The sequence below is a fragment of the Cyprinodon tularosa genome, unplaced genomic scaffold, assembly GCF_016077235.1.
Source record: "Cyprinodon tularosa strain WSP-4 unplaced genomic scaffold, ASM1607723v1 ctg144, whole genome shotgun sequence".
Taxonomy (NCBI): Eukaryota; Metazoa; Chordata; class Actinopteri; order Cyprinodontiformes; family Cyprinodontidae; genus Cyprinodon; species Cyprinodon tularosa.
This window is the reverse complement of record NW_024038265.1, coordinates 386,586-404,084: the sequence shown is the minus strand read 5'-3', so window position 1 is coordinate 404,084 and position 17,499 is coordinate 386,586. Positions and strand designations below refer to the sequence as shown.

At 37.1% G+C, this 17,499-nt stretch overlaps 1 protein-coding gene across 1 annotated transcript in view; it reads right to left on the bottom strand.

Annotated features, from left to right (window-relative positions):
• The window catches only part of rxfp2a (relaxin family peptide receptor 2a), a 128,731-nt gene extending 111,574 nt beyond the window's left edge, over positions 1–17,157 (bottom strand). The window contains exon 1 of the mRNA XM_038278819.1: positions 16,650–17,157. Within this exon, the coding sequence (XP_038134747.1) occupies positions 16,650–16,704 (55 nt within the window). The 5' untranslated portion in view covers positions 16,705–17,157. The remainder of the gene's footprint in view (positions 1–16,649) is intronic.
• Between the last annotated feature and the right edge of the window lie 342 nt (positions 17,158–17,499).

Here is a 17,499-nt window from a genome sequence, read left to right as displayed (position 1 = left end):
ATGAAATTATAAACATGGATGAAGTACCTTCGACTTATGACATGCCTCTCATGCGGACTGTTAATAAAAAAGGTGACTCTTCCATCTCAGTAAAAACCACGGGTCACGAGAGGACGCACTTCACCTGTGTTCTGAGCTGCACAGCATCCGGACTAAAGCTTCCACCCATGGTAATTTTTAAGCGGCTGACAATGCCAAAGGAAAAAATCCCAAAAGAAATCGTGGTGAAAGTTAATAAGAAAGGCTGGATGGAAGAAACCTTATTGAAGGAATGGCTTACGGAGTGCTATGGCAAGCGTCCGGGGGGATTTTTTCATAAAAAAAAAGCACTGCTCGTGATGGACAGCATAAGGGGCCCATATTACAGATTCTGTAAAAGCTGCCATCAAGAGAACAAACTCAATTGCAGCTGTGATTCCTGGGGGCACCACCAAGTATATGCAACCACTGGACATCAGTGTGAACCGTGCATTTAAAGTGGCACTGCGCAGTTAGTGGGAGATGTGGATGACCAGTGGCGAGAAATCCTTCACCAAAACTGGCCGCATGTGAAGGGCATCTTTCACTGATGTCTGCCAGTGGGTTCTCAATGCGTGGAGCTGTGTAAAAACATCCAGCATCACCGGCGGGTTTCGGAAGGCTGGGCTGCTGCGGGATGAAGAGGACGGCGAGTGCTCAAGTGAGAGCGACAAGGATGAGACTGAAGTCAGTGACAGCATCCTGAAGCTGTTCCATTCAGACACCGAGGAAGAGGACTTTGAGGGTTTTAGTGCGCAGGAGGAAGAAGAAAATGATTAAGGACTTTTCCTGGTCGGCTGCAATGTTCTGTTCAATGCGTTGTTATTTAAAAGTCCCGGCACATGCAGCGTTATTTGCGTGTTACCGACACATGTGTTTTAAAATGTGTTACAGGTAGTTTGGAAAAAAAAAAGCGTTCATAATATGTACCGTATTTGTTTTTTTATCATATGGATTAAATCAAACGTTAAAAAATGCTCACGTGTAATATCTTTATTTGTAAGTATCTCATACAATGTGGGAAACCTGCGGCTTAAAATCCGGTGCGGCTTATAAAAGTACAAAATTGATTTTCTTTCTAAAATTAGAGCGTGCGGCTTGTAATCAGGTGCGCTTTATAGTCCGTAATTTACGGTATATAGATCTGCATCACATGTCTCCTGAGCTCTCTACAGAGAAGCAGTGGCGCATAGCAATATCAGAGAACTTAAATCAACACTACACAATTACGACTGTTACAGTGAACATCCCTACTACTGTCAGTTGTTCAATTTTCATTTTATTTAGATATTAGCCCCATTAACTTCTCTGTGGGTCATTTGATCATATAAAGTTTAAATTACAGCTGAAAAAATCACTAAAAAAAACCTGTAAACCTATACATGTATATAAAAAATACATAGTGATGAAGGACATATTTTCCTTGGCAAAAAGACTTAAGTAAGTTAATAATAATAGAACTTCATTGATCTCACTTCGGAGAACTATACCTCGTCCGGCACTCGGCGAGCAGTTATGGGTTAAAGGTCTTTCTCAGAGACCCAGAGTGTAGGTTGTGGAGATTGAACCGAGTACTTGCAACCTTCTCAGAACACAAGCGCACTGCTTAAACCCACTAGGCCAACACTCCCCCACTCTGTTTACGTACCGTATACCTTTTTTCTACTTGGCGAAAAAAAACACATTTACCCGGAAAAAATGGTCTTTTAGTGGCAGTGGGAGCAGTTCATTGGCCCATGTCAAATGACTTGGCAAGCAATCCAGGTAACGACGGATCCGCTCTGATTGGCATAGAGTGGGAACATCAGACCTGCTAATTTATGTGATGCCATTGAGTATCACATACGGAAGTCAGCACACCCCAGAAATCGCGTCTGATTCGATAAACATGGTGCAGCACTGGTGAGAGAAAATTGGACAGAAAAAAATAGCTAAACAATTACTACGCTCTGGCTCCCTCCCATGATGCTCTTCATTTACTTTTCTGATATCTGTCGCAATGGTGACATCATCATGCTAACCCAGTGTGATGGTGTCAACAGGCACGCAACAGTGGGGGACAGAGTCCATGCAGCTTGCCAGCAGGGAAGTTGGACCCAGCTTGGGTTCCGAGCTTGCCAATGGGAAGGGAGCCAATGCTGATTGTTAGCTGATCAACCCGTTTTTGAAATCTGGTGTAACCCAATAATTTCAGTGAAAAAGATTTTTTAGGCTTAAGATTCTAAAATATTCGAAGTCTGCGTTTACTGTGTAGTAAGAAAAAATAGCTAAACAAACGGAAAACGCCTTTTAATAAATAAACAGCTACAGGAATACCTTTAAAACTATCTCAAGAATTGCTCAAAGTTGTCCATAATATTCTTAATGTTACAAAGGATTTTTCTTTGTTAAATCTTATTTGGTTGCTCAGAAAATAAGCTGCTCTTTCCCTTGTCAACGGGCTACAAAACAGTGAGAAAAACCTCTTTACATTTCCCTTGTACACAAAGCGCCAAGAATTAACAGTGCATTCTTCAGTAATTAAATTTTTTCTGTTAATCTACTTGTGGTGCGCCCTGCTGCTTTCCCAAGGTGTTACAAACCTGGTCAATTTTCATGCTTTTGTTAAGTTTATCTAAGTCAAAGTGACGGACAAGATCAATGACACCTTTGTGATATACTTGCTCTTTGACATCTTATAAACTGTTTTTTGTCAACTCTTCTCTTTGGAGAAGAGCCATTTGCCTAGAAGCTCCTATCCATTTAGTCAAGTAAGTACAATACATGCCTCTTACTTCTGTGAAAAGGACAGACATTTCATTAAGCTTAAAGAGTGTAAATATACAGAGTATAGTTTTTGTAGTTTAGTCTAATGTACGTCAGAAGCCTAGACTAAACAGGGGAGGATCACTGGTGTTAATTAACAGATTGCATTAACAATTGTTGAAACATATACCCTCTGAAATTAACTACAGAAACCACTGCAAGAGTTCAGCACAAGAGGAATGTTCTGACTAAATAATCAATTTTTCCTATCAGGTCTGAATCTCATGAGGAAAACCTCCCCTCTGCCTGGTCACTGTCAGTCAAATCTTTCAGCGTGCTCTGCCAATTGAGCAGCCAGCTTCACAACCTAACCCTTCCCCGCTCCTACACCAATGAATGAAGGATTTTTGTGCTCTATTTAATCAGGGCCGTACTTTAACACTGCTTGCTTCAATGCTCTTTGAAGTTTCAGTGGAGATTTCTCTTAAAGGCTGACAGTCAGCTTCCTGCTTCTCCAGAGAGGAGATCGCATCCAAGAGGCTCAACAGCTGATCGATGTGCAATATACTCATGAAATCCAGTGCATTTTAGCACACATTTAATTCAGTTTAATGATTTCATTAATGAAATCTAACAATGCATATTTCACCTAGTACTATATTAAATTCACCAGTCTCCCTTTTATCTCCTCTCTCTTTCATCTTTTCTATTTTTTTTTCTGTTTTTCCTTTCCTTTTCTACCTACATTGAAGTGTCCATATAATCTGTAAAACTTCCTGCATAATTATAATAAAACATTCTATATGCATAAATCAAGCAGAACACTATGGGGATAGCCGTACTGCTCCACTTGTGAAAGTAAAATCAGTTGGGCTCTTTTTGGCATCAAGACAATTATGTCAATTATTCATGTAAACCTAATTTGACCATTTACATAGATGTAAAAATATACACTCACTCACATAGATTATATGTATATTTTTTTTGTCTTTTACAGTTCTATGCTGACAGAGCTGCAAGAGAAGAAATCATGAGTTCAAGGTCTGTGGGGATCCTTTCACCATTGACTCCACTGCCTATAGCTTCTACTTGATACAAATAAATAACTATGATTATAGATTATTAGACATAGATTAGATTATACGGTATATATATAGAATGTATATGTATAGAGACATTGTAGAATGTTTGTGCTGTAGATATCAGATTTATCTGGTTCTTTATGTAATTCAAGAGATTACCATTTAATCAGTTCTTTGTAGTCATCTTAAATTAATCGTGCAGTTATAGATAAACTCTGGCCATATGCAGGTCGATAAAAAAACTTGCTCCTCTTCAATTTACTTTTTAATCTTAGGGATTTACTTATATCTAACAGGCAATGGAGTGTGTGTTCTTATATCCAAAATCCATTGGACTGAAGGTGTGCTAATTGGAAAGCATGCTGACAAACTACCTCAGATTCCTATTTCCCGTGTAATACAAACATTGAGGCTTTCCGTGGAAAACAGTGTAGACATCTTAAAAATGGCATTTATACAATTAGCACAAAATTAAAGCTATGTCTCTCTGACAAGCATGCATGATCAAATAAGCTTACACATATTAACTGTATGACATCCTGGTTTTCCCAAAACAGTCATCTCTGTGATCCCTTTTCCTGTCACTCCATCTCTCAATTACATACAAGACCGCTACAAGCAGACCCCCCCCCCTTAAATAAGAGAGTGTTTGTCTTCTTAGGAAATTTTTTTTTCATTGCGTTAGTGTTAATTGTCTTTTGCTATTCTTAGTTTGCTATAATATATAGGTATGACCATTATATTTTAGAAAATGTCATCTTACATTCAAAATGGATATGCACAAATTTTTCTCAAGTTTAAACCTGAAAACAAAGAAAGCTTATATAGTATGCACTCATAACAACTAGAAGTGTTTTTCTTGAAAGAATACAAAGATAATGAAGATCAACACTAAAAGGAAAATATGGCTCTCTGGATCAATCAGACCCCATATCTGACCAGTCCAAAAATGATTCCAGCCAGAAAAGCCATATCAGAGAAGTTAAGTCTCTCTGACATTTTATAAAGCACGTTTTAATTTCTCAAAACAAATTTCTAAAGAGAAGTCATACCCAACCTTCTTATAAACTATGTTTGCCCTTCTTCGTTTCAGCCTTTTGTCTTATCCGTAGCCAACTTTCATCATTCCCACTTTTAGTTTCTTTTTTTAATCTACATTCAGTGCAAACATTTGAAGATTAAACATCCCAGACAATTTCCTCTGAACAATGTTACAGAAAAGGATCTACTTTTGTAGCAATGTTTTAAGTGATAAGGAGACCAATAATAACTTTCTTTTTTTTATAATGAGAGGAGCTTTGATCAAAGGTCCAAAACTACTGCTAAAGATATTTTGTTTTTTTATGTATCTTATCTACTAGCAAATAAAAAAACAACAACATAGAAATAAGTACAGTAAATGAAGTGCAAGATCCTGGCTGTCACAGGAGAATTCCCTGTAAATGTTTAAAGTGAGGTCTTTTTGCTCAGCATTGAGAAAATGATTCAGCATGTGAAGAAACTTGTATTCATTTTCATGAGTGGTATCAGCAACAAGTATCACCCTAAGCAGACAAAAGGGAACAAATTAATCATAAGAGGGTCATTCATCCAAAGACAACCCAGTGAAAGGCAAAACCAAAAGGACATAGAGGAAAACAGGTTTGAACAACAACAGCTGAGGAGTAAAAGATTACAGATTTTACAAGATACATGTCGGAAACTATACCTGAATATCAATGTACAGTATGAATGCACCTTTTAAAACAATGCAATCTGCATATTTATTCATTTCACATGACAAAAGATTTCTTAGCGAACGGATAAACAATGAGGCAAATTTACGAGACCATGTAAATTTGCAATTGTTCTCAAATGAAAAATTTCTTCTGGGTAGAATAAAGTTATGTAATTAAGGTTGTAAAACTGTCCACAAAGGTGTCACAGGCGGATTTGAAATAATTAAACCTGTCCATCAAGAACAGTGAACCTCAGTGTTAGGTGTTCAGTGTTAGGACCCCCTTTTTCATTGTACTTGCTGCCCTTGGGGTCCATCCTGAGAAGACTCTCTTATAATTTTTATGTTAATTATAGTCAGATATATTAGCCTATTAAAAGGAAAAACTATTTTCCCTTGTTCCACTACTGGCATGCCTTAATGACATTGATCCTGGTTGGCTCTTAATTTTTTTGCATCTTAATGAGGAAAAAATTTAAATCGACGGTGATTGTTTCCAGTAACCTTTGTAAATACCTCCCTGTTGACTTGAACCTTTTCACTATTCTTTTTACGTTAAAACCTTTAAATTTGATCAGCAGGTGAGCTCTGTAGTAAAGTCCAGCTTTTATCATATCAGACAGCTGACCAAGGTCAAACCTTTTCTTGCACATAAGCACTTTGAAACAGTAATCCATGCCTTTGTTAAACCAGATTTAGCAGATTACTGTAATACACTTTATTTAGGGGTGAGCCAGTCATCCCTTGCACGTCTCCAGTTGGTGCAAAATGCAGCCGCAGGCTTTTTAACTGAGGAACGAAAGAGAGAGCACATAACTCCCATCCTGGCCACCCTCCACTGGCTTCCTGTGTATTTTAGAGTTCATTTTAAGACTATTTTATTTTTTATCAAGTCTTTAAATGGCCTGGGCTTCTCCACTTCAATGCTCCCATTCAGTGCCTCAGGTCAGCACACCTGATGCTCCTGGAGGTACGGAGTTCTAAATTATCTGCTCCAAAATTGTGGAATGAGATCCCCCTCCTCATTAGAAAATCCTCCTCACTGTCAATTTTTAAAGCATAAAACCCCTTTTTAAAACCTATTTTATTCTTTGGCTTCTAACACAGCATGAGAATCTGTTTTGTGTTTTGGTTTGTTTTATTGTTTTTTATATGGTTTTATTTGCTTTAACTAATTTACTGTATTCTTTTGTTGTATTCTTTTAAGATCTGATGTTGTTTTATAGGGCCTTAACTTTCCTTGTATCTACAGCGCTCTGTGGGAGCCATGCTTGTTTTAAAGGGCTTTATAATAAAGTAGAGCAGGGTTTTACTGCAGAGTAAATGTCATAAGATTTTACTTTCTGTCACTTTAATGAAATAAATTCAGTAGAGCAGCTTGCACATCTATATAACAGATGCATAAGAGAAAAAAAAAAAATGAAAATCTAAAAAGGACTCCAGCACACTGTCAGTCTTGTATAACATTTATTTTTGATGGGTAAAACAGAATTGCTAGTTGGAATTGTTTAAGTTGGAACTAAGACAATATTGGATCGTCCTCCAGACCTTTGACTGAATGCAGGGGGCATTGTTATTGTGCTAATTACTGTGAAAATCTTGGATAGGAGCAAGAAGATTAAAGTTAAATCGCTCGCCAAGATTGTTTTCATTAATAGGGAATGAATGTTGAAGGTTCAAAGATAATCAGATGCCGTTATAGTTCCCACCATTAGCAATAACAACTAGTTGAATAAATCCTGTGTAAATAAATGTTTTGTTATAGGAGTTGTACAGTGTGTTGGTCTTCTTTAAATACTGAAATAAATTCAGACATGTTACTTAGAATAAAAAGAGTGGTCAATATAAAGAGGATGGGAAAAAAAGAATGATGCTCTTCTCTGAACTGTAACCAGTGTCATCTAATCTATTTAGATATTTGTGAGCAGCTTTTACACCAGAAGACATTTTTATATAAAACATTCACTTATTATGATCCTTCTACAGTAGCAGCCAATCAAATTGGCCCCTCCCAGTCAAACGCCTGAATGGTAGTCTACTCCCCTGCGACTCCCAGCAAAATCCCCTCCGACTTCCAGCCACTGGCCTTCTCCTGGGAGTGCATATTTTTTTACTCTGAATCCAGCCTTTCACTGAATTACAGCGTCTGAAAAGGAGATAACGCTTCTCTTTAGATCTTAATGACCACAAATCATGACAGAAAGAATATCTAAGTACAAAGACTGATGCTTAAAAAGGAATTGTAGCAGACCAGCTAAGGGCCCATCAAGGAAAGAGGGGACATTTTAAATGGCTACTGCTGTAAGTTCATAAATTTTACAGCATCCTCAAGAGTGGGACTGCTGTTTTCCAGCAAGGTTTAGATATTTCTTTCTAACCCTAACCCCCTTTAAACTTTGATGTTATTGTTCAAACTGGCAGTAGATATAAGTGTAGGTTTACCATAATTTTTTTATGCTGCATGACTAAAAGGTCAACATACATCTGTGTTACTCAATTGACACTTTCTGTTTTTCCTAATCAAAGGCTAGCTAAGAGAAACTTCCCTATGCTTAAAGCCACATTTATAGCCCAGGAAAGCTTGGAATCATTGAAAATGAATTCGCTAATATCCAACAAATGTAAGAGCTTTATTATATAGATTAAAAGAAAATGCTTATTTAAAATACTTTACAGGTATTAAGAAATACTTTACATATTTTTTGTTCCTATTTATTTACCTAGGATCTTGCCATTTCAAAAAGAATATAATTTGAGATATGAAAATATAAAAGATCTCTGGGACAATGGTAACAAAAACAACTTTAATCTGACAAAAGTAATAACAAATAAAAATTGAAGGCAAATGAACAAATGAAAGTCAGACACTGACTTTTCAACCAAGCTTCTACGGAATTATAATGAAAATAATCTAAACATAAACTTGTGAAACAGGCCTGGACAAAACATCACAGGTGTCTACAATCTATCAATCAATCAGTAGGCCTATATATGGAGTATACCACACTCAACATGGACCACAAAAGGTGAATGAAAAGGTTTCTCAGGAGTTCAGAAAGAAAAAATAATAGTAAATAATAATAAAGGTTATAAGACCATCTTGAAGGAGGCTATGTGGCTTCAGGAGGTAAAATGATGACAAAACAAAAAGGCGGGTACAGTAATTGTTTAAGCCAAAGTGGACTCAGTGGGAGATGACCAAAGAGGACCCCATTGTTTAAAAAAAATTGGGAAATAGTACTTTTGTAGTGCTTTATCAAGTCAGGACACTTGAAAAAAGCGCTTTACACTTCTTGACATTCAGTCATTCATCCATGTATGCAAACACTGATAAGAGGCAAGCTACATTGTGGCCACAGCTGCCCTGGGGCTCATGTATGGAAGCGAGTCTGCAATACACTGGTGCCACCCATTCCTTGGGCTATCATCAGTAGACACAACACTGAAGGCCGGAGCTCAGGGTTTGAACAGACAACATTTTGTCTGCAGGGTAAACTTCTGCATCCGATGCCACTGTTGTTCCTCGAATCATAAAAAAAAAAAAAAAAAAAAAAAAATTTGAATTTTCCAAACTAAATAATGAGCGCATGCTTGTGGTAGCATCTCCTATGGATACAAGACAAAAGTTGAGTTTTTTTGTAAGGATACATCTGCTCCATGCTCACAGACTAAAAAGAAAGAATAACAAGAAAAGAATACCGTTCTTCTGTAAAGCATGGAGTAGGCTTTGTTATGTTGTCGGGCTGCTTTGCTTCATCTGGAGAGTCTCATATCGCTGCAGGGTACAACAAAATCTAAAAAAAAAAACTATCAGGGGATTCTAAAGAAAAATGCGCTGCCCATAGATGTTGGAGATCGGCCTGTTTTCCAGTGTCGTCCTGTTTCTCTGACCGTGACTGAGTGGATGTGCTCTCTTCGTCCTCTGGCATGGGAGCTGCCTTGGAGCTCGTCTGCCTGGCTGTGTGATTCCTGGACGGGGCCGCCTTTTACAGTTGCTTCTTGTATCTCTGCTTCTGTCTCCTTAAACCCCAGTCGGTCTCAGCAGATGGCCGCTCACACTGAGCCTGGTTCTGCCGGAGGTTTCTTCCTGTTAAAAGGGAGTTTTTCCTCTCCACTGTCGCTACAAGCATGCTTAGTGTGAGGGATTGTATTTGAGTCAATGAGTCAATGCAATCAACTGGTTTTCCTTAGATATAAAACTTTGTATCAATTTGACTGTATGATCTGGTTGAACTGTAAAGTGCCTTGAGATGACATGTGTTGTGAATTTGGCGCTATATAAATAAACTGGATTGAACTGAATTGAACAGTGTCAGAAAGCTTGGTCTCAGATGCAAGTCATGGGTCTTGCAACAGGATAATGACTCAAAACACAAAGCTAGAAACAGTCAAGAATGGCTAAAGGGCTTATTCTGGGGGTGGGGGTTCAGCACAAGCTACAAGCTGACCACACCACACCACAAGAGGAAGTAGAAAAGAGCCATTTACAACTTTTTCAAAGCCTCTTTGTTTTGTCGAGGAGTTTTACAGTTCTACAGTCATTTATTTCCAGGAGTTTTTCCACAACCTGTTGATGGTGATATTTATGAGCTAAATCACATATCTAGCTGTTTACTTTTGAGAACCCTTGCCAGAAGGAGTTGCTGCTCATTTGCCATTCCTTCTAAAATTTTCCAAGGTGCGGGGTGCGGAAAATTTGTCTACATGGATGCTGTGCAAAGGGTCATGGAAGCCAAAAATTGACCTGGCGGATGCATCAAGCATAAACCAAGCTCACGAGGAAAAAATAAGAACTTTCTGGAGTGGCTTTTTATGACCCCTGAAATCCTAAATCTTATTGAGCAGATATGAAGGAGCTGAAACATGTGGTCTGAAATAAGCATTCTTAAAACCTGAGACAACTGGAGCAGTTTGCTCAGTGGGCCAAAATACCTGCAAGAGGAGCAGAAGTCTCACTGACAATAACAAGAATAATTTAATTGCAGTAATTAACTCAAAAAGCTTGTGCAATGAAAGTTTTTACTCGTTTATTTTTTAAGATACATAATTCTGTTCAAGCGTAGTTGTTCTACCTTTTCATTTCTGTGATGGACTTGTGACTTGGTCCAGGGTGTACCCTGCCTTTCTTCCATACACTGCCCAGGATGAATGGATGGCTGGAGTGACTTTCATTTGTTCATTTTTACAGAATTTGCTCTCATTAGTGCATTTGTCAAATTAAAGTTGTTTCTATGACCATTCTGGCCTTTTCTTTTATTATACAATTTGTACCTAAAATTTCATACATGTGTAATCATGCAGAGTTATCATCTCACTTCAGCTTAACACATTACAAACACCCAATACGTTACACTGCATTTATTCAAATGTTTAAAAGATAACAATTTGTAACATTGTGAAAGATTATCCAGCTTAAAATTGTCTTAAAGGTCAGATAAAGAGATTTTCCTGCTTAAGTAATTTCTTCCTTAGTGCATTCTCTCCTGCCTGTGGCAACTCTTGAATAATCACTATGTAGACTTCTTAGATGAGAGTTTTTGTGTTTTTTTTTTGGTCGTTAGCAGTATGAAAATGGTATAGAACAGAATATTCTCCTTTGTGGAGATATTACATGGCAAGAAGTGAAAGATAAAAGGAAGAAAGTTAATCATATAAACCACATACCCTACATAGTATAAATGCACACATCTCCATCCTCTTAAATTTGAGCTTGTAATATTTGTATGAAAGGAATAGATATACAAGAGCACAATAAGATCTGTGTATATTAGAGAAAACTTTGGGAACCCCAACCTTTTCAGAACTGAAGTTGGATTTAAAGAAGACATCTATGAGGGCTAGCAGATCAACATGAGTCAGAAGAAAATTACATTAAAACTGCCTCAAAGGTAATATGTCACAATGATAATTCTAGCTGCAAATTAAGAAAAAGAGAAACCAGAAGCCGCTATTCATTTTTGTGTTTACGCTGTTCCTGCTGTAACACTCCTTTCCTTATGTTGTAAGGAGTCCGTCTTTCAGTAGCAGCTCTTATCCCTGCACACGGCAAATTATATTTGTAACAGCTGGAGTCCTACGCTATCAGATAAGTCATGTTCTCTTTCCTGTTTGTTTGCTGTCCTCTAGAAAAGTTTTATTTACAGATGGAAATATTTCAATTACTGTAAAAACTAAGCCTCTACCTATACTGAGACAATAGTTTTGTCTCAATAATATGTTATTAAGCCCACAGGCATCGGGAAAGTCTTCTTTTTCCATGAATTGAATTTTATAATTTCTCTGAGCAGGTCTATAATGCATTTTGTAAGGCACTGCACACCTTTGATAGATATTTTTTTAAGTTTTAACATCTGTTACTCGGTAATGGATCAAATGGATTCCAAATAAAGTACAATTCCAAATAGAAAAATTAATATTCATGCAACCTAATGACATTAAATTGGATAATTGAGAATCTTACATGACAGTTATGAAGATTATGCTGTGAAAAAAAAGACTCAAATAATAATATTACAAATGTTTTAATAAAAAAAACTGTAAGAAATAGTCCACCATAATCTATGTAGCTGGTAACATTTTGAGTGTGTGAACATTGACTGTTAATGTAGCCCTGAGCCAATTCCCCCTTCTTTCAGGAACATGCTTTTAAAAGCAAAGGATTCCAGATATCTAAAAGCAGCATGTATAAATATATTTGTGGGTTTCAATCTAAATCAATTTATATTTTTCAAAGACAGTAACATCTGAGGTTTGTGATTCAGAGTTAAATATGTAATCTTACAGTTTAGCCTTCCCGCAGTGTGTAATAAATCTGAAAATGACAGGTTTATGCACAAATTTTGTAATGTTATAACCAATAACTTAAATTCAATTTACCGGGATGTTATGCAACAGGCAACACAAAGCCGAATGTGATCAAACACGCCACAGAGTACACTGTAAAATAAATAAACCTATAAACTGTTCCTTACTGCAAAGGTCAAATCTGGCACTCAGTTTATTTATTAGTAAAAATATTTTAATTGCAGTAAAATACCAGGACTAATCAGGTAAGTCTAACTAACACAATAAACCTCAAAAAATTTATTACAGAAAAGCCTTAGGCAGAGATCAAACTCATGATCTCGATGCTGCGAGGTAGCAGTGTTACAAACTACGTCACCATCCAGGATTCCTGACTTTTCACCAGTTAGTCACGCTACGCACCAAACAGGGCTGCAGTCTGAATCAAAATTGTTGACTTTTTCTAACAGACATAAAACGGTATTATAATGCTTCACAAACTGTTGAATTTAATAAACTAATTTCAAGATACATCCCTTTTTGTTGCAAGGATCTTTTGTTTTGCATGGTTGAGCAGAGCAGTTACTACTTGGCACATGTGCACATTGTAATACTTTCATGTTATATTTTCTAGTGTTAAAAAAGGTGGAATATTACTCATTAAATTCTAGTTAATTTCCAACCTAATATGTAATAAAAAAAAATTTATTTGTATTGATTTACCATACACCAAAATCATTCCTTAGATTGTACAGTTCTGTTTATAGAAGCCATATTGAAAACTTGTGAAAACTTGATTATTTAACTACAATGACGAACCTGCAAAAGATAATTAAAAGCAGCCAAAAGGAGTTGCAAAAATCAACACCTCTGAATTGAAGACATGATGACCTGACTTCTAACACACTCCACATTTCTGTCTTGTATGTAGAGAAAAACATTATTAAACAACATATATATATTTAAAAAAAAAAGCTTACAATGCATATGCCCTACACACCAGGCAGGGGACTTGACTCAGATGCTCTGATCACACACACACAAAAAAATTAAATCAAACTGAACTGTTAACAGAAAAAAAAACAGAAGGAAAATATTGCCCTATTACAATCAGTATTTTGAGCTTAATATTTAACAATGTTTTTTGGATTTGCAGTTTTTCCTAATGTGGTGCAGCCCCAGCCTCATCCTATGAGGTGCCCCCAGGGACATAAATTAGAATTAACTTGCCTATACACATATTAAATTACACTCTTCCATATAATATACTGAAAACCTCACACAAACACTAGTAAAAAGCTCTCACATAAACTAGTGAAAACATTTACCTCTTATATAATCTACTCAAAAGCTCTCATACAAAGTAGTGAGAACTGTTCATATAAACTGGTGAAAAGCTTTACCTTTCATACACACTACTAGAAAGCTTTCATATACACTATTAAAAAGCTCTCATATACACTACTAGAACGCTCTCATATACACTACTAGAAATCTCTCATATACACTATTAGAACGCTCTCATATACACTATTAGAACGCTCTCATATACACTATTAGAAAGCTCTCATATACACTATTAGAACGCTCTCATATACACTATTAGAACGCTCTCATATACACTATTAGAACGCTCTCATATACACTACTAGAAGCTCTCATATAGACTGCTAGAACGCTCTCATATACACTACTAGAACGCTCTCATACACGCTACTAGAAAGCTCTCATACACGCCACTAGAAAGCTCTCATACACACTACTGAAAAGCTATTAGCGGATTTCAGTTGAAACGGAAGGTGTTTCAGTGAAACAGGAAGGACCGTCATTACACCGGAAGTTGTTTTAAACGGAGGTCATTCTGGCTAGCTCCGTACATTTTGTGCTATCTCCGGCCGAAATTGTATCAAATAAAATTATTGATTCATGCTCAGCTATCCGCTAAACAACTCACAGAAGCATGGGCATTACTCGACTTTATTTTTTATGTTTTTGCTTCAACAGAGATCCTTTTTCGGTGTTGTGCGAAATTCTGTTCCCATGTGAAAATCTGTTCCACCTGTGTCGGGAGCGCGCCGCGCATTGCAGCCACATAAGCGGATCTGATCATTTCCCAGGCCTTTCGGATCATTTCTTGGTTAAATAAAAAGTCGTAAAATTATACAAGGTTGAGACATTTAGTTTAATCAGCCGCTGTTGTTTACAAAATTGTAAAATAAAAAAAATAAATGCGGTTTTCTTATGCTGTTTTGTGTTGTTATTTTAAACGCCAAGAGAATCAGTCTCTTTCCAAGTTTTTTCACTTCAGCCTGACAGAACTAAAAGTCAAGTCACCAAATACCAAATTTGTATTTATAATTTTTTATTACTGATATAAGATGATGGGAAGTGCCTGATAGCAGTTCCATAATATGGAAACAAATTAATTTAGCTGCAAATCTTAAACTGTGTTTATTCCTCTCTTCATCAACAACAAACCATCTGGATTCGGTGATATTTGAGCAATGTTTGCCTAAATTAAAGGAGGGGGACCATATATTTTAGCTTTCTAATAGTGTGTATGAAAGCTTTCCAGTAGTGTGTTTGAGAGCTTTCTAGTAGTGTATATGAGCGTTCTAATAGTGTATATGAGAGCATTCTAGTAGTGTATATGAGAGCTTTCTAATAGTGTATATGAGAGCGTTCTAATAGTGTATATGAGAGCATTCTAGTAGTGTATATGAGAGCATTCTAGTAGTGTATATGAGAGCTTTCTAATAGTGTATATGAGAGCGTTCTAATAGTGTAAATGAGAGCGTTCTAATAGTGTATATGAGAGCATTCTAGTAGTGTATATGAGAGCTTTCTAATAGTGTATATGAGAGCGTTCTAATAGTGTATATGAGAGCGTTCTAATAGTGTATATGAGAGCGTTCTAATAGTGTATATGAGAGCATTCTAATAGTGTATATGAGAGCGTTCTAGTAGTGTATATGAGAGTGTTCTAATAGTGTATATGAGAGCGTTCTAATAGTGTATATGAGAGCGTTCTAGTAGTGTATATGAGAGCGTTCTAATAGTGTATATGAGAGCTTTCTAATAGTGTATATGAGAGCTTTCTAATAGTGTATATGAGAGCGTTCTAGTAGTGTATATGAGAGCGTTCTAGTAGTGTATATGAGAGCTTTTTAATAGTGTATATGAAAGCTTTCTAGTAGTGTGTATGAAAGGTAAAGCTTTTCACCAGTTTATATGAACAGTTCTCACTACTTTGTAGGAGAGCTTTTGAGTAGATTATATAAGAGGTAAATGTTTTCACTAGTTTATGTGAGAGCTTTTTACTAGTGTTTGTGTGAGGTTTTCAGTATATTATATGGAAGAGTGTAATTTAATATGTGTATATGCAAGTTAATTCTGATTTATGTCCCTGGGGGCACCTCATATCATCCTGTTGGTCACTATATCAGCCACTTCTCTCAAACTCTGGTTAAAAATCCAGGTCTAGATCTTTCCACTGACTACTGTGTCCAACCATGTTGAAAGTGCAGAAACAAAGACTCCAGTGAAATAAATTAGCTAAAGCTTTGCACAATAAAATAAAGAGGAGACTGAAACTTTAAGGGGATTTACCATTATGTAGCAACTCAACAAGTCAGTAACTGTTCAGCAGACCTTATCTCTAAATCAGGCATTTTGAGTAAAACTCCACACATAGATTAAATACAGACTGGAAAGGAATAGCATTCGGAACACAGCACTGACACACAGTATCTCCCCCTGAGGATGAGTCAGAGTGTGAGGTGCTGGAGGAAATGTGAATGGGCATGGGTAATGGAAATGAATACAGCATGAATTTTATATTAAATTACTTTACATACACTGGGCTCCGGGGGTGGGTTCCAAAAACAACCTCTGAACATTGTATCCTTTTGGTCCACAACCAAATAAATTAAATATAAAGCTATGTCTGCAACATATTCATGACATTGGATATTTCCTTCCCATTGTGTGCAAATATTATCTTTAGACTTGCACAGATGACCCCCATCCCTGTCTTGTTTTTTTGTCAGGAATGGGCAATCTGAGAGCCAATTTCACCTTCTCACCTGCTAGGGGAGCAGCAAAATGAACTAAAGATATTAGATTTCTGTCCAACTCAAAATCTTTCAAGGCTTAGTGCGTAAAACGGCCACAATAAAGTGTCTGAAACATGAGACAATCATTTACAGTGGAAGTTAAAGAAGCTCAGCTTTAAATATAGCATGCCACCTCAAAGCGATGTATATTTTTACATGGAAACATGCATATATGGTATTTTAGAGTACCTTTAATCTGAGTCTGGGTCAGGTGGATGAGGAAAAAGAGGACAGGTACGTCCATCCTGCAGCTCCGAACTTTCTCTGCTGAAACGCCCAGATCAGTCAGATTGTTTCTCCTCCGCGTGAAAAAACCCCACACCCACAGAAAAAAAGAATCAATTATAAAGTCCAGCTCCGTCCTAAAACTATTAATTCTAATAATCTGATTCGTTTGAGTGAAGCCCTCATTTAGGACTCAGTAACTTCAGGAAATAAATTGAATCCGAGCAGAGACAAAGCAAGTCGGTGCGTAAAGACAGCGACATCCAGTCATCCGTAAAAAGCAGAGCCCACAGCAGACACGCTTCCTCTCTTCCTCCCTCAGCTGTACTCACACTCTCTCTCCCACAATGTGACACGCAGTTTGCTTCGCACCACACAAAGCACCGCGTTTGACCTCATCCTTGTTTAAAACATAGAGATCAAGCAGCGCGCCCTGCTTTAAGATGCGCCACATGACGCGCGCACCGGTTGCCAATGGCGCATCCGGTTTGATAAAGTTGGCGGCGGCCGTGGTAGATAACCCGGCTGCATTACCAAGCGCTGGTTTTATAGTTGCTGCAACATAAGCCGCACGCAGTTTGCATTTTTAGTTCTGATTTACACTAAAAGACATAACAATAACTACAACAAGCAGATCAATCTAATTGGCTGCTGATTTGTTAAACTTCACATAACAAAAATACAATGTCCACATTTTGACGCATCATAAATTTCAAGCTGTTTTATTGGGATTCTTCACCTAGTAAGGTAAAAAAAAAAATGTATACAGGGTATTTGATAAATAGTGAAATTTCCTGGAAATTAAACGTTTAGA